General features: G+C 39.2%; 1 protein-coding gene across 1 annotated transcript in view; it reads right to left on the bottom strand.

Moving 5' to 3' along the window:
- Positions 1–23,700: 23,700 nt before the first annotated feature.
- Positions 23,701–25,227, bottom strand: part of astn2 (astrotactin 2) — a gene marked incomplete at its 5' end in the record, with an annotated part of 725,257 nt that continues 723,730 nt past the window's right edge. Inside the window, 1 exon segment of the mRNA XM_080743421.1 lies at positions 23,701–24,028. Within this exon segment, the coding sequence (XP_080599547.1) occupies positions 23,791–24,028 (238 nt within the window). The 3' untranslated portion in view covers positions 23,701–23,790.

The following is a 25,227-nucleotide window of genomic DNA, read 5'->3' as shown; positions in this document are numbered from 1 at the left end:
ACCTGCTTGTAAAAAAAAAACGTCAAAAATAACGGTATGCGTTTTCACTGTGGGGATATTTCTATTCTCCCGGTACTTTCAGCAAAAATTACTAGGTATTTTTCCGTCAAATTTAGGACTTCAAAACTCCCAGAACACAAAATAAGTGGCCGTTTTCACATGGCGTGAATTTCAAAATTGCCGTCATTTTTGACAAAACTTCCAGAAGTTTTGCTCAATGAAAACGGGGCATATGTTAGTAAAACAGACCTGATTTTCTCTGCACACACATTTCATTAATAAATAAAATAAATCTAAAGAAATTCCATAAATTAGAAAACTAATATTTAAGAAGTAGTGAAAAGAGCCGATCTACAAGCTCACAACGCGACGCTTTTGGGCACGGATAGGGATATGAAACCTTGCCAGAATTTGGAGTCAGCGTACGATTGCTGTAGATACATGTATACGTCATACTGTACGTGAGTGACGTCATGGACTGGCCACATTCACTCCCAGGTCCCACTTGGGAGCCACGCCGTCATTAGACCCAATCCTGTTCCCTCATGTCCCACTCATAAATCTACGTTGCATCACAGCCTGATGGGATGGGGGTTTCCCCGCCCCGGAGTATGACGTAATGGCAAAGTGTTGCCATGTGGATATACGGTCTAGTCAATAAGCTGTATCCCCTGCATGGCCAGCTGCTAGGGAAGCACTATTACATTAAGCCAGATTGAGGCAGTGGCGTCAGTTCAGAAAAAGCTAAGGTTTGGCAACATGACTGGTGTCTTGCACACGCGCGAAGCACCAGTCATGTTGCCATACCTTAGCAACAGGCATGATACATTTATTTTAAGAGGTACATTCTCTTTTTCCCCCCATTTCTACGGTTTCTTGGGGTGGATATGGTAGCCAACGGTTATCAAGTGCAGCTAGACTTGGCATGTTAGTAAACGCGCCACAATTAACAATAGTGCATTGCACTTGTGCAGCTGGCCTGTGGAACCTGGGAATATACCATTTTGTCAAGATGGGGAGAGGGAGAATATAATTATAATACCTTGCTAAAGTGACCATTTAGTTAAATTCTGTATTTGTAGTTATTTTACTGTAATTTAACAACATAATAACCAGAACAGATAGACAAAGAGACATTCATGGATTTATATTTAAAAGTAACTTTTATTTCCCCCCCTGGACCCAGGGTATGGCAGCTGCATACCCTTGCCATACCCAATTGACGCCCCTGGATTGAGGAGGAGAAGCTACTGGACCATGTGCATGACACACACACACACACACACACACACACACACACACACACACACACACACACACACACACACACACACACACACACACACACACACACACACACACACACACACACACACACACGCGCGCACACGCGTACACAACATGCAAAATACTTTCAAGCCTAATATCACTGCGTGGATTTCTTTGCAGATACTCAAGAAGAAAGACTCGCAAAATCACAAGTGTCGTGCCTCCATTAAACCGTCTTCGTTTAAACAAGGAGCAATGACAGCCTTACACTTATTCGCTTATTCAGAAACAGAGGGAAAACATTTTCTGCAACCCTCAAATTCCTAAGTCCATAAAACACGACACCAAACACGTAAGCAAGGGTGTCTTAAGTGCAAGCAGATGAGTTGGGGACAAAAGAAATGCGTTTAGTGTCATTCACAAGTGCATTTACTCAAGTACTGTACTTTTTTTTTTTTTTTTTTACGTTTCTGGTTATTCCCAATTTTCTATTCTTTTACTCCATACGTCTCAAGAGGCAAATATCATAGTTTTACTCCACAAAAATTATTTGAAAACTTTAGTTACTAACTAGAAATACTGTTCCTACGAAACAGTGTGGGCTCGCTCGTGACTATATTCTGCAGCGTGCTAACTGTCATGTGAAGCTCAACCAATACTCCAGCTAACACCACTCCCAGATGTTTTTCCGCACCTCAATTGCACCTCATTGGCTAAGGGCTCTGCCTTTGTACTGTCGTGGCGGAACTTGATGAATAAATAATGAGCCCCCAATTACTTTGTAGATTTGGATTATTATAACAAAACATACAAGAACCACTACAGCCCTTCAGTTCATCACTTTGCAGTCCATTACTGATTAAGAGGTTTGAGAGCCACTGCCAGTGTGTACAATAACTACGTTGGGTCCAGTCGTAGGTCTTTTCAGAAGGCTATCTGATGCTCCATGGAAGGAGTTGCTGACTACGCTCTGCGTTTCAAATGGCCATTCTGTTACCTTTTAAAAGGCACCACCGATAGAGTCCACTCATAAATTACCCCAACGAGGCCAAACCCTGCCAACTTCTGGCAGTAAATAATCCCCACTCGCTCATCCAAATGCCTTCCCCAGGCCACCCCCCTCCACGCACGCACGCGCGCACGCGCACACGCACACGCACACGCACACACACACACACACACACACACACACACACACACACACACACACACAAAACTACTATAGGCCTATTAGCCTCTGAGATGTTTAAAAACTGTGCCATGCTAAAATGTAAAAACCGTAAACAAAATTCCATTCTACACTATGTCTTCCAATGTAAAAACCATTAAGAAAAGTCCATGCTAGACTATGTCATCCAATGTAAAAAAAAAATGGCAGCACCTGCTAGGGCATTCACGAATAGTGATTTTTAGTATTCGAATTATTCGACCTAAAAGTATTCGAATATTCGACAGGACTGGCCAAACTGTCAAATATTAAGTAAGAAAGAGGCGAACATTGTGAATAAAGCCGATCTACATGCTCACAACGCCTCGCGTTGTGGGGCGTTGTGAGCATGTATATATCAGCTATTTTCACAATATTTATCTGCGGAACCGAGTCACATTAAATGTAATACGTACAATTCTAGTCAAGGTGGGGGTCCACAGTTCAATATGTTTATTTTGGGGGTCACGGCCTAAAAAGGTTTGAGAACAAATTCATCATCAGTACAGTTTTGAGGTATTTGTACTTCACTTGAGTTTTTCCAGTTTTCAGTACTTTTACTTCTACTCCACTACATCTGGGATCCAAATATTGTACATTTATTTGAAAACTTTAGTTACAAGTTACTTTTCAGATATCAATTATAATCTATCTATAAATGCGAGAAGTCTCTGCGTGTCTGTCTGTCTGTCTGTGTGTCTGTCTGTAATCCGCGTATCTCGAGAACCGTTCGTCCCACCGGCTTCAGATTCGGCACGCGCGTTCCCCGCCGCGGCACAGAGTGCAGTGCCGGGTCTCGACCCGACCCGACGTGCGGTTTTCCCGAACCGGCGCGAAACGTTCGGAATCTCCTCATGTGTGCTTGTAGATCGGCTATTTTCACTAGTTTAGTGTGACAGTCTTGTATGATGAAGCAGGGCTTTACGAAAAAAAATTAAACTTGGAGATGCAAAGTTTCTGCCCGACAGTGACGATTCATTTGTTCCTAATGGCTTAGTACAAGCACTGTTGTCAGTTGTCTAAACCATGAATTTATACTTTACATCAAACATTATTTATTTGTTGTCTTAGATTAATAACAAACACACGAAAAAGTAATTTTTTGGCATCTCTGATCAGTCAAATCATCGACCAAACGCATCTACTTCTTTTTCACGAGGTCGATGGTGACGTGGTTTCATTTTATAACAGTCCTGATTGTTGATTAATGCATCATAGACATGTTTTTTTTATTTTTTTTTATCCAAATTCCTGTGAGTTGAATGGCACCAGCCAACAACAGCTTTTGTTTTTCCTCATTCCATTCTGTGCTAATACTCTTGCTATTAGTTAAGTCTTATCACTATGCCTTTGAGTTTTCTTAGAACCTCAACAACACTGTCAAGCCCAGTTGGTGGTCAACACAACTGATTTGCGTCGCGTTGTTAGCTTGAAAATCTGACATTTTCGACGAGTGACACTACAGTAGGCCTATATTGTATTAAGAATTGGCATTTTAAGAGGTTAAATGTCAGAAAATACACATTAGCATGAATCCAACATTCACTGATGATAATGCTGTCAAACAAGTCTATAAAACTATCTATGAAATCTATGAAAAATGTTACACAATTTATTGGGGCCCCTACTTCATCTCGCTCTCAGCTAAGGGGTCCTGAAAAACATTGAAGACCCCTGATTTATAGCCTGTATGATGGTGTCGCGCGACGGAAAGATTCAAGCTCACAACGTGGAGCCTTGTCGAATGGCAAAGTGTGATTTAGGATTATACTATCAAACATCAGATTTCGTATCTCCTTTCTCTCCCTGATGGCCTACATGCTGGTTGGTTCATACATCACAGTATGCACTTTTTCAGGCACATATACAACAGATTGGACTTTTATGTTTGATGTTTCTCAATATGTTTTCACAGTTGCAATTACATATATTTTTGGTGCTCGGGTACATGGCAAAACATGTCTGATGTGTACTATATTTTCATAAGAATGAGTCATAAGATTGAGTATCATGTTCATTTTGCTGTCATTTATTGTGTAGAAATAAAACACTGGTTAAAGTGAACATAAGCTGAAATAGTGTTGTCAGTTATTTATGATGCTATATGAGTAGGCTAATGTATTTAAGAGATTTTCACATTTATGTTTTTTACAATGAAGAGGAATGTGCCTGAAAATGTTTTTTTGCACGAAAACACATTCCTGGTCTAAAAACAGACCCCCAAAAGATGAGTCATCACTTTTCACAGTTTTGTTACTAAAATTATTATACACCTTTAACACATTGGTGAAGAAACAACTGTATTCCTAGGATTTGTCAATATTCTGGCAGGATTTGAACCACCCACCTTCTACATCATGGGCATATACACCAACCACTACACCAACATTACACAGCCCATCCTCTGACTAATAAGAATATTTAAAATATCAGTACATCTAACATATAATTTTGGAGATGTCTGAGTGTCTGTCTGTCTGTCTCAGCGTTTCTCCTCGGTGGCTGGAGCAATTGATCTGAAATCGCATCACCATCAGCATATGAACACACCTGACATAACTGTGAAGCCCGTTTGTCACTTTCACAAATCGTATGCTGTATAATAGCATTTTTATGGTGTATCTATATCTATTTAGTCTACAGTACCTTTTGTGACCACACATGTTAAGGGAGGGGCGCTGTTGTTCAGGCCATGCACAATCACACACAAACCCACACACACACACACACACACACACACACACACACACACACACACACACACACCCACACACGGGGGGGGGGGGGGAGTGTGTGTGTGGGGGGGGGGGGGGGGGGGGGGGGGGGAGTGTGTGTGTGCAGGCGGGCAGGCGGGTTCTGGCCCTGTTACAGATGTTGTCCAAAATCATGCAGATCGGTACACAGTATCTCTGTAGCCGTTAAATGGAACGGGTATTTACATTGATGCTCCTACATATTAGCATGCAAGCACCAGTTAAAGTTACTTTCCATCCCTCATATATTGTGTGCACAGTGCACATCCCATAATCCACACACTGCACATCATTTCGGAGCTCATATCTTTGAACGGGTAAGGGCTAGTTCTTCAAAATAATGGACTGTCAATTGAGGGAATTCAACTCAGGACCTTTGGTCATGTAAAGAGAATATCAACACACTGAGCTTTTGTGATGACTATGTGACCAGTCAGATAGATATAAAAGAGAAGTCACAAAAAAGACAGAGGATTGTTTCTATTGTGCTCCATGAACATTCAAACATTAAGATAAACAAGCAACAGTACAACAATGATATAAAACATTTTAACTGATCAAGATATTTTTGACAACACGGTGACAATCAAGACTTGAACCAGCCACCTCCTGCTCACAAGGTACTGACACTACCCATTCACCCATAGACTATACACCTGTTATTCCTTGATTCTCGGCAAATCGAGCTTTTTATGGTAACATGCGACCTGACGGTCACAACAATATCATAGGTCTTAACTAACAACTCAACTACTGAATCATTTTTGCAACAACCTGAATTAAACCAACATAGAGTTTATGTATTTTAGTTGTTTTTTCTTACAGCTGTGGGAGGAATGCAGTTTAGGAAGTGACCTCACCCAAATTGTAATTTTTAGCGTGCTAACATAAAATAAGGGTCATTACTTTTGCCATAACCACCAGCGTGTAAATACATTTTGAACAAAATACATATTTTTTGACATGAAAATGATTCAGCACTATCCCAAATAGTCTATGGTTGAATGGTAAGTGTGACTACCTGGTGAGCAGCAGGAGGTCATAGGTTCGAGACTATGCAGGGACTATGCAGGGCTTTGAACCCCGTCCCAGAGTAAACCAGGAGTACACACTACCAGAGCCTTTTGTTGTTTAACACCATGTCCTTCCTTGTATCATGTGAATAAAGTTGTTGCATCACAGAGCATGTAAGAAATGTATTTTAAGAGGATGGCTCCTGATGATGTTCAAATGACAGTGAACTGACCATTACTAAAACAATAATTCAAATGTTATGGGTCACTTTGTTTCCTACATTTTGTTTTTAAATATTATTTCAAGACATTTTCAAAAAACATTCCCAAAAAAACCCTATTCTTTTTTAAGGTACGCGTGGATATGAAATGTATTCTTTTTTTTTTTCAGATTGACTTCAAAACCCCCAAAATTACATAAGACTATAGTAAGGCGTCAAAACATAGATTTTAAGTCCAAAATGTCCGATAGTGCCAATCTTTTGGTATGTTGTATAGCTCGTTGAGACGAACGTGTGTATGTGTGACACATTGCTGTGTGACCCCTGGAACCCTACTTTTTTTCGACAAATGCTAATGCTAACAAATGCTAATGCTAACAACTGCTAGATTTTTCAAAGTGCGATAACTCGGAAACCAATAGGTTTTAAGCGCCCGCCTTTTAATATGTTGTATAGCTCTTCGAAACGAACGTGTGGATATGAAATGTATTATTTTTTTTCCAGATTGACTTCAAAACACCCAAAATTACATAAAACTATAGTAAGGCGTCAAAACATAGATTTTAAGTCCAAAATTTCCGATAGTGCCAATCTTTTGGTATGTTGTATAGCTCGTCGAGACGAACGTGTGTATGTGTGACACATTGCTGTGTGACCCCTGGAACCCAATTTTTTTTCGACAAATGCTAATGCTAACAAATTCTAATGCTAACAACTGCTAGATTTTTCAAAGTGCGATAACTCGGAAACCAATAAGTTTTAAGCGCCCGCCTTTTAGTATGTTGTATAGCTCTTCGAGACAAACGTGTGGATATGAAATGTATAAATTTTTTTCCAGATTGACTTCAAAACCCGCAAAATTACATGTAAGGCGTCAAAACATAGATTTTAAGTCCAAAATTTTCCGATAGTGCCAATCTTTTGGTATGTTGTATAGCTCGTCAAGACGATCGTGTGTATGTGTGACACATTGCTGTGTGACCCCTGGAACCCTACTTTTTTTTCGACAAATGCTAATGCTAACAAATGCTAATGCTAACAACTGCTAGATTTTTCAAAGTGCGATAACTCGGAAACCAATAGGGTTTAAGCGCCCGCCTATTAGTATGTTGTATTAGCTCTTCGAGACGAACGTGTGGATATGACATTTATTCATTTTTTTCAGATTGACTTCAAAACCCCCAAAATTACATAAGACTATAGTAAGGCGTCAAAACATAGATTTTTTTTTTTTTTTCACAGTTTTGTTTATGAGAACCAATCACAAATAGAGAAAACAAAAAAAAAAAAAAAAAGACAGTCATATAAATGCCAAAGATGATAGTATAGCAATAGGGCAAAAAACAAAATGAGACAAACAAAAAGGCAATAATATAAGCAACAAGATATGAAGGCACTTGAGGTACAAAACATAGATTTTAAGTTCAAAATTTCCGATAGTGCCAATCTTTTGGTATGTCGTATAGCTCGTCGAAACGAACGTGTGTATGTGTGAAACATTGTTGTGTGACCCCTGGAACCCTACTTTTTTTTTCGACAAATGCTAATGCTAACAAATGCTTTAAATCGTTCTCAGCAGGTCCGCTTTAATACAGCTGTATCTATGTCAAAGATGATCAACACAGGTGCCCCCCAGGGCTGTGTCTTGTCTTCTTTACTGTACATACTGTACACCAACGAATGTCGAGCCTTAGGTTCCACCCAGACATTCTTCAAGTACGCTGACGACACAGCCCTGGTGGGGTTCCTTAAATCTGATGATGAATGCATAGGCAGATTTGATGAGGAGGTGGAGCACTTCACAACATGGTGCTCGGATCACCTTCTCCAGGTTAATGTGACCAAAACAAAAGAAATGGTCATAGACTTTAGGAGGAGTGGAGAAGTAGTCCCACCCACCCTTGTAAACAAGGAACCTATTGAAAGGGTCAAGACCTATAAATATTTAGGCATAGAATTTGATGACAAACTGAAGTTTGACGAGTGTGCTAAAGCTAAGGTTAAAAAAATGCACCAGAGAATGTTTTTTTTACGGAAACTAAACTCATTTCACGTAGACCGTTGCATCCTGCAGATGTTCTATAAATCTGTCCTCCAAAGCATCCTGTCATTTGGACTGATATGTGTGTTTGGAAACATGCGAATTCAGGACCAAGAAAAACTGCAGCGCATGATCAAGATGGCGAGCAGGGTCATCGGGTGCAATCAAACGTCTGCTGCGCAATTATGTGAGGACCTAATTGTGAGCAAGGCTGAGCGCATCCTCAGTGACCCTGCTCATCCCTTACATTGCAAATTCGAACGCAGTCGCCGGGGCAATGGAAGGATGCTGCAAAGGAACATTACCACATCTAGGTTTGGTAATTCCTTTGTTCCCTCTGCAATCAGACTTCTAAATAAAAAAGTCAGCAGATAGATAGCGGCTGTAGCCTGTAGGAACATGTTTTAAGCACTTTTAAGTACAGCAGATTGTATTGTCAGTATTTAATGTTGGATGTTGTCTGTTTTTATGTTTTTATGTTTTTTGTACTCGCACCTTTGGACCAAATGAATTTCCCTGAACGGGATAATAAAGTTTACCTTGAACCTTGCTAATGCTAACAACTGCTAGATTTTTCAAAGTGCGATAACTCGGAAACCAATAGGGTTTAAGCGCCCGCCTATTAGTATGTTGTATTAGCTCTTCGAGACGAACGTGTGGATATGAAATGTATTCATTTTTTTCAGATTGACTTCAAAACCCCCAAAATTACATAAGACTATAGTAAGGCGTCAAAACATAGATTTTAAGTCCACAATTTCCGATAGTGCCAATCTTTTGGTATGTTGTATAGCTCGTCGAGACGAGCGTGTGTATGTGTGACACATTGCTGTGTGACCGCTGGAACCCTAATTTTTTGCGACAAATGCTAATGCTAACAAATGCTAATGCTAACAACTGCTAGATTTTTCAAAGTGCGATAACTCGGAAACCAATACGTTTTAAGCGCCCGCCTTTTAGTATGTTTTATAGCTCTTCGAGACGAACGTGTGGATATGAAATGTATTAATTTTTTTCAGATTGACTTCAAAACCCCCAAAATTACATAAGACTATATATAGTAAGGCGTCAAAACATAGATTTTAAGTCCAAAATTTCCGATAGTGCCAATCTTTTGGTATGTTGTATAGCTCGTCGAGACGAGCGTGTGTATGTGTGACACATTGCTGTGTGACCGCTGGAACCCTAATTTTTTTTCGACAAATGCTAATGCTAACAAATGCTAATGCTAACAACTGCTAGATTTTTCAAAGTGTGATAACTTGGAAACCAATAAGTTTTAAGCGCCCGCCTTTTAGTATGTTGTATAGCTCGTCGAGACGAACGTGTGTATGTGTGACACATTGCTGTGTGACCCCTGGAACCCTACTTTTTTTTTTCGACAAATGCTAATGCTAACAAATGCTAATGCTAACAACTGCTAGATTTTTCAAAGTGCGATAACTCGGAAACCAATAGGGTGCAAGCGCCCGCCTATTAGTATGTTGTATTAGCTCTTCGAGACGAACGTGTGGATATGAAATTTATTCATTTTTTTCAGATTGACTTCAAAACCCCCAAAATTACATAAGACTATAGTAAGGCGTCAAAACATAGATTTTAAGTCCAAAATATCCGATAGTGCCAATCTTTTGGTATGTTGTATAGCTCGTCGAGACGAACGTGTGTATGTGTGACACATTGCTGTGTGACCCCTGGAACCCTAATTTTTTTCGACAAATGCTAATGCTAACAAATGCTAATGCTAACAACTGCTAGATTTTTCAAAGTGCGATAACTCGGAAAACCAATACGTTTTAAGCGCCCGCCTTTTAGTATGTTGTATAGCTCTTCGAGACGAACGTGTGGATATGAAATGTATTATTTTTTTCAGATTGACTTCAAAACCCCCAAAATTACATAAGACTATAGTAAGGCGTCAAAACATAGATTTTAAGTCCAAAATTTCCGATAGTGCCAATCTTTTGGTATGTTGTATAGCTCGTCGAGACGAGCGTGTGTATGTGTGACACATTGCTGTGGGACCCCTGGAACCCTACTTTTTTTTCGACAAATGCTAATGCTAAAAATGCTAATGCTAACAACTGCTAGATTTTTCAAAGTGCGATACCTCAGAAACCAATACGTTTTAAGCGCCCGCCTTTTAGTATGTTGTATAGCTCTTCGAGACGAACGTGTGGATATGAAATGTATTCATTTTTTTCAGATTGACTTCAAAACCCCCAAAATTACATAAGACTATAGTAAGGCGTCAAAACATAGATTTTAAGTCCAAAATTTCCGATAGTGCCAATCTTTTGGTATGTTGTATAGCTCGTCGAGACGAACGTGTGTATGTGTGACACATTGCTGTGTGACCCCTGGAACCCTACTTTTTTTCGACAAATGCTAATACTAAAAATGCTAATGCTAACAACTGCTAGATTTTTCAAAGTGCGATAACTCGGAAACCAATACGTTTTAAGCGCCCGCCTTTTAGTATGTTTTATAGCTCTTCGAGACGAACGTGTGGATATGAAATGTATTAATTTTTTTCAGATTGACTTCAAAACCCCCAAAATTACATAAGACTATATATAGTAAGGCGTCAAAACATAGATTTTAAGTCCAAAATTTCCGATAGTGCCAATCTTTTGGTATGTTGTATAGCTCGTCGAGACGAGCGTGTGTATGTGTGACACATTGCTGTGTGACCCCTGGAACCCTAATTTTTTTTCGACAAATGCTAATGCTAACAAATGCTAATGCTAACAACTGCTAGATTTTTCAAAGTGCGATAACTTGGAAACCAATAAGTTTTAAGCGCCCGCCTTTTAGTATGTTGTATAGCTCGTCGAGACGAACGTGTGTATGTGTGACACATTGCTGTGTGACCCCTGGAACCCTACTTTTTTTTTCGACAAATGCTAATGCTAACAAATGCTAATGCTAACAACTGCTATATTTTTCAAAGTGCGATAACTCGGAAACCAATAGGGTGCAATCGCCCGCCTATTAGTATGTTGTATTAGCTCTTCGAGACGAACGTGTGGATATGAAATTTATTCATTTTTTTCAGATTGACTTCAAAACCCCCAAAATTACATAAGATTTTAAGTCCAAAATATCCGATAGTGCCAATCTTTTGGTATGTTGTATAGCTCGTCGAGACGAACGTGTGTATGTGTGACACATTGCTGTGTGACCCCTGGAACCCTAATTTTTTTCGACAAATGCTAATGCTAAAAATGCTAATGCTAACAACTGCTAGATTTTTCAAAGTGCGATAACTCGGAAAACCAATACGTTTTAAGCGCCCGCCTTTTAGTATGTTGTATAGCTCTTCGAGACGAACGTGTGGATATGAAATGTATTCATTTTTTTCAGATTGACTTCAAAACCCCCAAAATTACATAAGACTATATATAGTAAGGCGTCAAAACATAGATTTTAAGTCCAAAATTTCCGATAGTGCCAATCTTTTGGTATGTTGTATAGCTCGTCGAGACGAACGTGTGTATGTGTGACACATTGCTGTGTGACCCCTGGAACCCTACTTTTTTTCGACAAATGCTAATACTAAAAATGCTAATGCTAACAACTGCTAGATTTTTCAAAGTGCGATAACTCAGAAACCAATAGGTTTTAAGCGCCCGTCTTTTAGTATGTTGTATAGATCTTCGAAACGAACGTGTGGATATGATTTTTTTTTTCAGATTGACTTCAAAACCCCCCAAATTACATAAGACTTATAGTAAGGCGTCAAAACATAGATTTTAAGTCCAAGATTTCCGATAGTGCCAATCTTTTGGTATGTTGCATAGCTCGTCGAGACGAAGGTGTGTATGTGTGACACATTGCTGTGTGACCCCTGGAACCCTAATTTTTTTCGACAAATGCTAATGCTTACAAATGCTAATGCTAACAACTGCTAGATTTTTCAAAGTGCGATAACTCGGAAACCAATAGGTTTTAAGCGCCCGCCTTTTAATATGTTGTATAGCTCTTCGAGACGAACGTGTGGATATGAAATGTATTCATTTTTTTCAGATTGACTTCAAAACCCCCAAAACGTAAGGCGTCAAAACATAGATTTTAAGTCCAAAATTACCGATAGTGCCAATCTTTTGGTATGTTGTATAGCTCGTCGAGACGAACGTGTGTATGTGTGACACATTGCTGTGTGACCCCTGGAACCCTACATTTTTTCGACAAATGCTAATGCTAACAAATGCTAATGCTAACAACTGCTAGATTTTTCAAAGTGCGATAACTCGGAAACCAATAAGTTTTAAGCGCCCGTCTTTTAGTATGTTGTATAGCTCTTTGAAACGAACGCGTGGATATGAAATGTATTCATTTTTTTCAGATTGACTTCAAAACCCCCAAAATTACATAAGACTATATAGTAAGGCGTCAAAACATAGATTTTAAGTCCAACATATCCGATAGTGCCAATCTTTTGGTATGTTGTATAGCTCGTCGAGACGAACGTGTGTATGTGTGACACATTACTGTGTGACCCCTGGAACCCTGCTTTTTTTCGACAAATGCTAATGCTAACAAATGCTAATGCTAACAACTGCTAGATTTTTCAAAGTGCGATAACTCGGAAACCAATAAGTTTTAAGCGCCCGCCTTTTAGTATGTTGTATAGCTCTTTGAAACGAACGCGTGGATATGAAATGTATTAATTTTTTTCAGATTGACTTCAAAACCCCCAAAATTACATAAGACTATAGTAAGGCGTCAAAACATAGATTTTAAGTCCAACATTTCCGATAGTGCCAATCTTTTGGTATGTTGTATAGCTCGTCGAGACGAACGCGTGTATGTGTGACACATTACTGTGTGACCCCTGGAACCCTGCTTTTTTTCGACAAATGCTAATGCTAAAAATGCTAATGCTAACAACTGCTAGATTTTTCAAAGTGCGATAACTCGGAAACCAATAGGTTTTAAGCGCCCGCCTTTTAATATGTTGTATAGCTCTTCGAGACGAACGTGTGGATATGAAATGTATTCATTTTTTTCAGATTGACTTCAAAACCCCCAAAACGTAAGGCGTCAAAACATAGATTTTAAGTCCAAAATTACCGATAGTGCCAATCTTTTGGTATGTTGTATAGCTCGTCGAGACGAACGTGTGTATGTGTGACACATTGCTGTGTGACCCCTTGAATCCTACTTTTTTTCGACAAATGCTAATGCTAACAAATGCTAATGCTAACAACTGCTAGATTTTTCAAAGTGCGATAACTCGGAAACCAATACGTTTTAAGCGCCCGCCTTTTAGTATGTTGTATAGCTCTTTGAAACGAACGCGTGGATATGAAATGTATTCATTTTTTTCAGATTGACTTCAAAACCCCCAAAATTACATAAGACTATAGTAAGGCGTCAAAACATAGATTTTAAGTCCAACATTTCCGATAGTGCCAATCTTTTGGTATGTTGTATAGCTCGTCGAGACGAACGTGTGTATGTGTGACACATTACTGTGTGACCCCTGGAACCCTGCTTTTTTTCGACAAATGCTAATGCTAAAAATGCTAATGCTAACAACTGCTAGATTTTTCAAAGTGCGATAACTCGGAAACCAATAAGTTTTAAGCGCCCGTCTTTTAGTAAGTTGTATAGCTCTTCGAGACGAACGTGTGGTTATGAAATGTATTAATTTTTTTAAGATTGACTTCAAAACCCCCAAAATTACATAAGATCCTCTGATCGATTTGAACCATCTGCTCCCCTCTTCAAGAAACTAAACATTCTGTCTGTGTCCGATGTTAATTCTTTACAGATATGTATATTTGTGTATAAATGTATCTATGATCAATGCAATCTACCAAATGGTTTTAATAGTTTCTTTTCATTCAATTCTGATATTCATTCATATGTCACACGGCAATCAAAAGACCTTCATGTACCTTATTGTCGTACTTCCCTCAGGCAGTTTTCAATAAGATTTAGAGGAGCTAATCTATGGAATTCCGCCGATCCAATGCTTAAAGGATCTTCATTACTGGTTTTTAAAGCCAACTATAAAAAGATGCTCATAGCTAAAATGTAGTAGATCATGTGTATTTGGTTGTGTACAGGTCTGTAGATAGTTTGTAGTACATATGTATGTACTTCATGTACTCTATTGTATGTGGATTTCATCTAAGCATGTTTATTGAATGTACTGTATAATCTTTTATTTTTTATTTTAAATATGTATACTTATGTCTGTTTTATAATTAGGGGAAGTTCTTCATAAGCCTTTGGCTTCTTCACTTCTCCTGCACAATATTTGATATAAATGTATTGTTTTTCTTATTTCAATTATGTGTGCTAATAAATAAATACAAAAAATACAAAAAATACAAAGACTAGTAAGGCATCAAAACATAGATTTTAAGTCCAAAATTTCTGATAGTGCCAATCTTTTGGTATGTTGTATAGCTCGTCGAGACGAACGTGTGTATGTGTGACACATTGCTGTGTGACACACACACACAAAAGAAAAAGAACATTTTTAAATGCAATTACCAATAGCCTACTTTAATCCAAGAACACATTTGACAGATTGTAGTTGAGTAATGTTTAATCTATACTTTGACTCATGTACTGAGGTTGAGTACTGTGTCCACAAACAAGGACATATAGGTGTATCACTGATACATTGGCATGGAAATGTGAGCAGTGTTCCTGGCACCCCAGTGACGTTAATGGGCTAATTTGTGAGAATGAACATCAAGCTACTGATTTTTAGAGTGCAGTTAATGTTGCATGACAGGAAAGGGAATGGACCTGAGAGTAAAGGAATGGTTTGTGCAGGGAGGTGGAAAAAGAAAATGCTTCCCAGCACTGCGCTCATTGAGCTCACAGAGGGGCAAACCCTCTGGTTAATTAGGTGCTTGCTAGTGTAATACATCGGCGATACCCATGAATTACATTACAATGAACTTTGTGTGTGTGTGTGTGTGTGTGTGTGTGTGTGTGTGTGTGTGTGTGTGTGTGTGTGTGTGTGTGTGTGTGTGTGTGTGTGTGTGTGTGTGTGTGTGTGTGTGTGTGTGTAATCCAGACAGACCTGTACTTGTGGTTACACATCACAACTACTCTGCTACTATGTGTAACAGAGTAAAATAAGTATAAGCCATTTACCATGAGAGGGAGTGGGTTGTTGGCTGATTTACCACTGTTTCAGGGTTGTGGCACGAGGCGAAGCCAAGTGCCAAACAATCCTGAAACAACCCAATAATAATCAAATGTTGTACTTAAAGGCCCGCTGACACGTCTCGAAATTATAATAGTATGATACAGTAGGTCATGTGTTCTCTATGAAAACGGTCTGAAACAGTCTGAAACTCATGTCACAGTGTAATCTGCCCCTCGCCCCCCAACAACAGCTGAGCAGTAGTTAGTAGTCTAAGTACAGTCAATTAATTTGATTGGCTTATAATTGCGCATTCCTACAATGACATCATAAAAATATTAACTCATATTTTAAGATAACTTTTGAAAGTGACAGTACCCCTTTAGGTGACAGTACCCCTTTAACTAAAAGTATCAATTCTTCAATGTAGAAGTACCCTGTTACAAGTAAAGGTCTAGAATTCAAAATGTACTTGATTAAAAGTACAAAAGTATTGGCATCAGCATGTACTTAAAAGTACCAAAAGTAAAAGTACAAAATGTAGGCTATCGGCTATTTTCAAACAGCCTAAGTATAAAATAGGTTTTAAGTGGTTAATGTTTGTTTTATAATATTATAATTTATATCTGCAAAGTAACTAGTAATTAAAGTTTTCAAAAACATGTAGTGGAGTAAAAGTACATTTTTTGGATCCAATATGTAGTGGAGTATAAAGTAACGGAAATTGGAAATGCTCAAGTACAAGTACACATACCTCAAAGTTAAAGTAGTACAGTACTTAAGTAAATGTACTTAATTACTTTACACCACCGACTAACACTGTGACCCATGACTACAAAAATGTTAAATTTCCCTTAAACTGAAGCTGAAGCAGTGACGCTCCACAGTGTAGATTATATAGACACACTTTTAAGTTAGTTCACTCTTCACCTTTCTGTCAAACAACCCAAATTAAACAATGCAAGAAATAACAAACTTACCAACTGCTAACAGATGCTAGCTAGTAGCTGCCTCTATATGTAACCTCGCCTCACCAGGCTTTCCTGAGAGAAAGCCTGGTATTCGTTTACTAAACAGGTCGTCTGATCCGGTCTAGACCGGAAGATATCTTACGTCATTTTGTATTCAAAACGGACTACACTTTGGCCGGAACTACCGCCGGAATCAGTTTTATCCCAGTTTAGCGCATGCGCAAAACCAGGTTAAAACTGATTCCGGTCGGTAGTTCCGGCCAAATTGTAGTCCGTTTTGAATACAAAATGACGTAGGACGCCATCCGCTCCCGACCGGATCAAAAGCCCGAAATTGGAAGCGATCCCAGGCTAGCCTCTATGGGGAAACACATGCTGACGCTGTCACGCTAATGATGCTAGCAACTTCAGATAACCGTCCATTTTAGTTTTCAACAAACTGTCCTTCTTCAAGGCTTATGTGTAACAGGCTCTATTAATAGTTAATGTGTTTAAGACATCTATCAAAGTGTTGTATAACTATATTATGATTAATAGTGCCACACAGGAGACACAGGTGCATTCTGATGTTGTTTAAATGAATGGTCCGTCACCCAAACTGTTCCCCCCTGTCCCCAACCCATAGGTTCCTAGGCACCAACTGTTGGGCTCTACTCTTCTAACTCAGTGTTTCTCAACCACTGTGCCTGGCGATATTTGGTGTGCCCAGGGTCAAGTGTGCCCCTTGAATTGAATTGTATTTATCATTTTAAAAATGATTTAAACTAGTGAAAACAGCGATCTACAACTGCGAGGCGTTGTGTGCTTGTAGATCTGCTGTTTTCACTACTGTTGTGCAACAGCCTTGTATGATGAAGCAGGGCTTTACTTTGCGAAGAAACGTACACATTTGAAACTTGGAGATACAAGGTTTCTTGCCGACAGTGACGATATTTACACCCCCGTATTATGTTGGTGTGCCCATGGATTCTTGGGACATGAAAAGTGTGCCCATGCACTGTTCTAACTAATATTGAATAATTTAGTGCAACAACCTGAATTAAACCAACAGACAAAGTTTGTGTCTTTTAGTTGATTGTATTGCAGTGGACAGGGCAGCAACACCAACATCAAACAGTAAGGTGGGAGGAGTTTTGATTTGATGTTTTATTAGAACGAAATATAAAATATAAAGCTTATCTTCAGGGCGCCACCACTGCCTTTTACAGAGGGTGGCAGTTTTACTATTTTACATCGGCTATTTGAAAATAGCAGATCAGCAAGCTCACTTGTAGAGAAGAAAAATACAATTAATTAAATAAAATGTTTTGTATGGGGGTTCCTGGCAACTCTGTTACCGGAGTTTAACTTAGTTTAAGTCAGCTTGAATCATGGAATAAATCCATTTATAAAGTGAAAGTCATATAACATGAATGCGTTTGAGTTACAAAAAGGGACAAAAGTACAGGGGATGAGCGATCCTATACCTCCGGTAGAGGTAGGCCTACCTTAAATTCTTGGGGTATTGTCACTAGCCTACATAGGGTGGCCTTTGATTTCTTAAATGTGACATGTTTGTGTACAAATAATTATTCTTGAAGTTTCTTCAATTCTACAGTCATATAGGATTTAAATTCCAGGCTTCTGCTCTATGATCCTCTTGCGTAATCACAAGCTAAACTTTTAAAACAGTGGCCCAGACTTGAGACACATATACATTTGTCATAGATATTTGTTCTTCAGAAAAGAAGACAATCAAAGCCACAAAATAATACAGATGTTATTTACAATTTATTATTTACAATATAATATTTACTATTACAATTCATTTATCCTGAAATGAAAACAGTTGGATAAAAGTGATGCAGCTTTTTCATTCAAATGAAAACCATGGCTTTGAAAATATGACACACATACAGTAGGTCAGGATGACAAGGAATCATTACAATCACAGATTATCCACATTTCAATGAACAGTACCTCACGATGTCTTTAATTGGTATGCGTATATTTGAGTACATATTGTACTATGAACTTTTGACGCCACCGCATTTCTAGGAAATGTAATGGTGTACATCAGAGGTCTTCAACAGGGGGTTCGGGAAGGGGTCCTCAGAGTTACTACAGGGGTTCCTCCAAATCTTTGTGTGATAGAATTTTTTTTTCTCCTTCTTTATATTAACCATTGAACTCTAGTGTCCATATTCTAAGAACTGTAGCCAAAAATAGCAGATCTACAAGCTCACAACGCCTCGCGCTGCGAGGTTTGTGAGCTTGTAGATCAGCTATTTTCAGCAAATAGGTTTGGTGTAAAGGGGAAAAAGAGCAGACACAGAGTACAGAGTGAAAGGTCAAGTTTTTTAAGTATTGACGGTTCAAGTGGTTAAATATCTGAAAACACAAATTGACATGAATCCAAAATACACGGATGATTGTGTAGTCAAAAGATGAAACTATATGGAATCTATAAAGAGGTTGTGGGGGTCCCTGCTTCATCTTTCTCTCAACTAAGGGGTCCTTGGCCTGAAAATGTTGAAGACCCCTGGAGTACATTATGATTTAACCACTTAAAGGGCAAGAACACTTTGGTAGAGGTTTGGGTTGTGTAGTGACCTTGCCACAATGTAACTCCAAAACAGTAAAAAATGTTTGCTCCATTGATTAGAAATTGGTCATTCAAAATATAGGTATTATCCTTACATAATGGCAAAGATAGGCGAACAGTTGTTGAAAATAGCAGATCTCTAAGATCGGCTATTGTACGGCGCAGTAGGCCTATATAGGGTTCAAGTGGTTAAGATCAGAAAAACAGGATGCCGCCATATTAGACACCTTATAATAATGGTAGTTTAACCACTTCAATCCCTGTTGTTTTAGAGAACTGGACTCTTAACTATGCTTTTCCCGGCATCTACACCAAATCTCCCCCTCAAAAATAGCCGATCTACAAGAGTGTAGAGAGTGTGTACCAGGGCAGGAATTTCATGGAGGCCATGAAGGCCATGGCCGCCATTGCCCCTCACACCAATGGCATGACCTGCTGAATGTACCACTTTCCTCTGTGTCTTTCTTGTCAATATCTTTCTTGTCATGTAGACACCAGTGTCTGTTGTTGAGAATCTGAAATCTTAACTCCTGAGTCCCCATCTTTAAACCAATCCGGTGACTTTGATTGGTGCAGGGCTGAGCATGGATACGATTGTAAATGCCATGATTTATTTATTTCACTACAGATTCTTTCAATGGACTAACATCTAGTTTTATTTGATGGCCTTCCTGCCCTGGCATTTGGCCTTTGTGCCCTCAAAAAATGCCAAAGGCCAAGTGGCCTTGCCCCTAAAACTATGAAATTCCAGGCCTGGTGTGTACACAGTTTAGATCACAGAAGCCATCTTGCAAGGTGGTCAGACACATTCTTTTGCCAGAATAATAATCAAGAGTTAATGTAAATATCTCCAATACACACACAGTACAACAGCACATGGGGGTAAAGATTCCCAGCTGGATCAAACTGGAAAGAGCACACATAGATGTCAGTCAGCTCAGAGAATACATTTAAACTTATTAAGGAACACAACCAACACATGATTACTTGTGGAAAAGAGACCAACTGTCTACCATCAAATCAATCAGTTAGGATAACAGACTAAGGATGGGACGATACGCGATATTATCGTTTATCGTGATAAAAGACACTCAGGATAATCGTATCGCGGAGATTTAATTTATCGTGATATCGTCCTCTGTCATGCACTGGGATCAATTCACCTTGTATTTGCCGAGGTGCATATCCGATACCACTTAAACCCTCTATTGGTAAAATGTACTTATAATATACGTAGTTGATAGTCTTTTTTTCACTCTCTACCAAATCTCTTTGCCAAAAAACTTGCGTTGCGTTGTGAGCTTGTAGATCGGCTATTATTTGGCAAATGTTCCGCCCCAGGATAATGGCCGGTTGTTTGGGATATTTGGATTATCGTGATAATATCGTAAATCGTGATTTCTTTGGTCACAATGATCGTGATATGACATTTTCATATCGTCCCATCCCTGTAACAGACACACGTGTCCATTATGGACACGTGTGTCTTCCTGGCTGTTGCAATTGATATCCCTGTTGTGCAAGACAACTTCTTCCGGTTATTAAAATAACAAATCGATAACAATTTCCTGAGCACTTTCCCTTTTCTTCTTTTTTTTTTTTGTTAAGGATGTCTTAATAAGGAAAAATGGATGAGCACAGCAATATGTGTAAATCTTGTGTGGGTAAGAGGTTGTATGAAAGGGAACACAATTTAATGCCCAGTGTAATTATGATTGGGCTAAAACACATTTTTTGACACTTCCCAATTTACCGCAGTGTTTAAGAGTTTCCTATGCAATCACATAGTGTTGGCACTTGGTCTGAAAATGTTTGGTACACATCTGGTGTAGCTGCATTTGTGGCCATGACCAGTGGTGGAAAGTGTAAAATTTTGAGGTATTCTCTTTCATTTGCTTTTAAGTATTTCCAATTTCAATACTTTTACCTCTACTTCAATACATATTGGATCCAAATATTCTACTTTTACTCCACTACATCCATTTGAAAACTTTAGTTACTAGTTACTCTGTAGATTGATTATTATGACAAAACATACATGAACCACTTCAACCCTGTACATTTCGGCCATTTGAAAATAGCCGATCTAAAAGCTCACGATGCATTGTGAGCTTGTAGATGTGTTTTCAAAAGATTTGTATACATTTGAAAACCTGAAATAGGACATCCTACATAATGAGTACTTTCTACTTTTGGTACTTTAAGTACATTTTGATACCAATATTTAACTTTTCCCACCATGGGCCATGACTTATTATAGCGGCTTGTGCTGGCTGGTATATCTACCCCACACGCATCCAATCAGGCAGAAGAACCCCACAAAGATATTTTTTTTACGTTTCCCTTTAAATAAGGCGAGACCGCACCAACGCAACTCCTTGCAACAAAACAGTTTCAAAAGAGTAGTTCACCCCCAAAATGACTTTTTTTCTATTGATTACTCATGCCATGGAGACTTGAGTTCAATAATATTTTTAGTTTTTTTTATCACATTCCTAAGACAAACTGATTATAGTAAACTTACCCTGACGGTTTCCCCATCCAGTGCCATGCATTTGGGTCCCCATCCGGAATCAATGGGGGTACATTTATTTTAATCACATTTTTGTCAATGCGATAAATACAACAAAATATGATTGAACTCTCTCCATGGCATGAGTAATCAATAGAAAAAAACAACTTTTTGGAGGTGAACTACTCCTTTAATGTCACACCAATGCAACTCCTTGCAACTGCCATTGGGGATAATGGTTGCAAGTAGTTGCATTGGTGTGGACTCAGACATAATAATAAACTTGCCACCTGCTGAAGTCCAGAACGATAAAATGACAAATGTCACATCCACATGTATGTTACAACCAAGGCCTCAGTATCAGGGTTACAGGCATATTAAAGATTGCCTTGTAAAATAAGAAAATATATAATAATAATAAAATAAAACAAAAAAATCAAATGGATAGGTTTCTGCCAATCCTCGTGTGTAGTTTAGGTATGTTCTCAAACTGCTAATAATTTGAAGTGCTTTATCTAATGGTACTGTATATCTAAATTTAAAACAAATTATAAACTTGGTATAAGTTAAGATACATGACTGAAGGTTCTTTAAAGATATTTAAAAAAAATCAGCCAACTATTTGTGGCAGACAGCAACAAAAAAAGGACTGTACATTGTTATAAACAAGAAGCGATATCTTCAAGAGCATATTACAAATTAAACTGAATTCTAAAAAAGAAATTAAGGGCTATTTTAAAGGCAGTGGCAAAAAAACACTATTTTTGAAAGAATGCATTGTTTTTGTTTTGTCTTAGATGCATAATATGTTGTTTAAATTCAGTTCTACTTTTACAGTAGGTTCAGATAATGTAGATCGATTCCAAAATATCTCGGACATCTCACTGCATTTTGGATAGGCAGAAGAACCTGCTGAGAATATCGTCACTGTCGGGCAGAAACCTCGTATCTCCAAGTTTCAAATTTGTAATTTTTTTTCACAAAGTAAAGCACTGCTTCATCACACAAGGCCGTCGCACAAAAGTAGTGAAAACAGCAGATCTACAAGCACACAACACCTCACGGTGCGAGGCGTTGTGTGCTTGTAGATCGGCTGTTTTCACTAGTTTAAATCATTTTAAAAGTGATAAATACAAAACAAACGGTTTTGGACATACAAGGTTTTCACCCGACAACGACGATATGCAACATTAGACGCTCATTAGATCTTTAAATGTTTGTATATTTCTATCAGCCATTGCAATTACAACACCATGCTAATCTCAGTGTTTAAAATCCTTGTATCAGTTTACCTATCTAAAATAGAAAGAGAAAATGTAAATTTAGAGAATTCTGGAATTGATGAAAAACCAAGGAATATAAAAGTGATTGGTTTCAACTTCTCCATCCAAATGAAGATAATACTGGGAAATAAGCAATGCTGTATTCATTTGTTAATAGTGTGTGTGTGTGTGTGTGTGTGTGTGTGTGTGTGTGTGTGTGTGTGTGTGTGTGTGTGTGTGTGTGTGTGTGTGTGTGTGTGTGCGCGTGTGCGTGTGTGCGTGTGTGCGCGCGTGCGTTCCAAGGAAGTCTCTTTTTTAAAGCACCACAAAGGAACTACAATATTACATTCAGTGTTTCTTTTTGTCCTTTTTTCTTTCTTTTCTTTTTTGTTCTTCTTTTACCCCCTTTCTTTTGGCTGAACGATAATTTACATATTCAAACTGCACTTTCCTCGTTGATATGTGCAGTCACTGGCATTTTGCACTCCAGAAATATACTCATATTTCAATGCTGATCCCCCCCGTCCCAAATTTTAATAAAAGTAGGCCACACAAAAAATATGTTTTTTTGTTTGTTTGTTTGTTTGTTTGTTTGTTTTTTCCCCCCAAGTAGCTATTACACAATGTCCAGTGACTTCTGAGGTTTTCTAGGCTCTCCTGGTTTTTCTTTCAAACGTTTACCAGTCATTCGGAGAGAGACACCGGCGGCTACAGCGTAGTGTCACATAGCGGTGATGAGGCGGTACATTGATCAGTGTCATCTTTGCCGGACAAGGGAAGGGCAACAACGCGCGCAGCCTTCTAGGCCTCCGAAAAAACCGCCAACAACAAACGCCTGTCTCATCGGAGCTTGGTGTTGCCGTATGTGTTGCGCTGCACGGAGATGAGCTTCTCCATGCAGGCGGTGCGCGTCTCGTGCAAGGAGCCGTGCCAGACGCTGCTGGGAGGCCGCACCTCCTCGCTCCGGCAGTAGACGTAGGCCATGGTGTCGGTGCGGCTCTGGATGTAGGCGCTGCGCAGGAGGGCCCGGCAGTAGCGGCTGATCCTCTCCACCCTGCGGAGGATCAGGTGGGCTTTTCTGTTGGACGGAGAGAGCAAAAAAAACAATGTCAAGAGTAAGACAACCAGGGCCGTATTAACACAATTAGTGCCTCTTAATCTGAAGGTTGCTTGGTGCCTCGGTGCCACGCGGTTTCCTCCATAGGCCGCCGCTATTATTTTGAAGGGCTGGAAGGGGGTTGTTTTTGTTTTTTTGGATTATCACTTGACGGCAACGATTACGTCATCTAGTCACATGACAGTGTGAGACAAGAAGATGAAGATGGCTGCGCCCTGCCTTGTGCCTTGTTTACATTTAGATCTGCTGCAAAATGTCTCAAAATGGCTATTTTGTTTAAATGAAGTTTCTTTATGGGCCTCTCCATTGACTTAACATTGAGGAGCTTCACTTCGCGTGCACGCCCAACGTGCGTTGGAAACAAATCGCCGACATTACCGATGCGAGCGGGACCGGAGCGACATTAAGTAAGTAATAATATCATATCTTTACTGTATATACAGTAAGATTCACAGTCCTCACCGTCAACGGCGCCATGGTATTAACCCTTTCAATGACGGTGAGGACTGTCAACGGCGGCAGAACAGTTAATGTCAAACTGGGTCCTAAGCCAGGGGTTTTCAAAGTGGGTGACGGGGTACCCTGGGGTGCAGTGATGCCAGTCCAGGGGTGCCGCGAGATAATTTGATAATATTTGGAATTTATCAATATCACTACATCAATATCACTTCACTAAAGGCATGTTTTCATTGCAGTTCCGGAATTTTTCCGGCAAAATAGATAATTATAATTAGCATAACTTGCCGGGAGTTTCGTTTTTTGGGTGTTTTCACATGCCCTCATCGGCAGCAAAAATGCTGGTAGCGCTCGTTTTCACTAAACCATTGAAGCGGCATGAAAACCAGTGTTGCCAGATTTTGCGAGAGAAATAAGCAACCAGGTGTACGAAAATAAGCCCCAAAAAGTGATATTATCTAGGCCACACAAGCACTTTAAAACTATAGGCTACGCATCGCCACATCAGCTAATTGAAAATTACCGATCTACAAGCTCACAACAAATAAAACGAAACCAGCAACTATCAAATACAAGTAACTTTACGGAAATCAAGTCCAGAGTCGCTTATAATTAGCAGACATGGCAACACTGGCAGCTTGCTTGCTGGAGTGAGTCGAGTGCTGCGGTTCGTGATATGTCTCTCATTCTTTCTCTCTCAGTCT

Source organism: Nannobrachium achirus (assembly GCF_963921795.1).
Source record: "Nannobrachium achirus genome assembly, chromosome: 15".
Classification (NCBI taxonomy): Eukaryota; Metazoa; Chordata; class Actinopteri; order Myctophiformes; family Myctophidae; genus Nannobrachium; species Nannobrachium achirus.
Note: the sequence above shows the minus strand (reverse complement) of the source record. Positions and strands in the feature narration are given on the sequence as shown.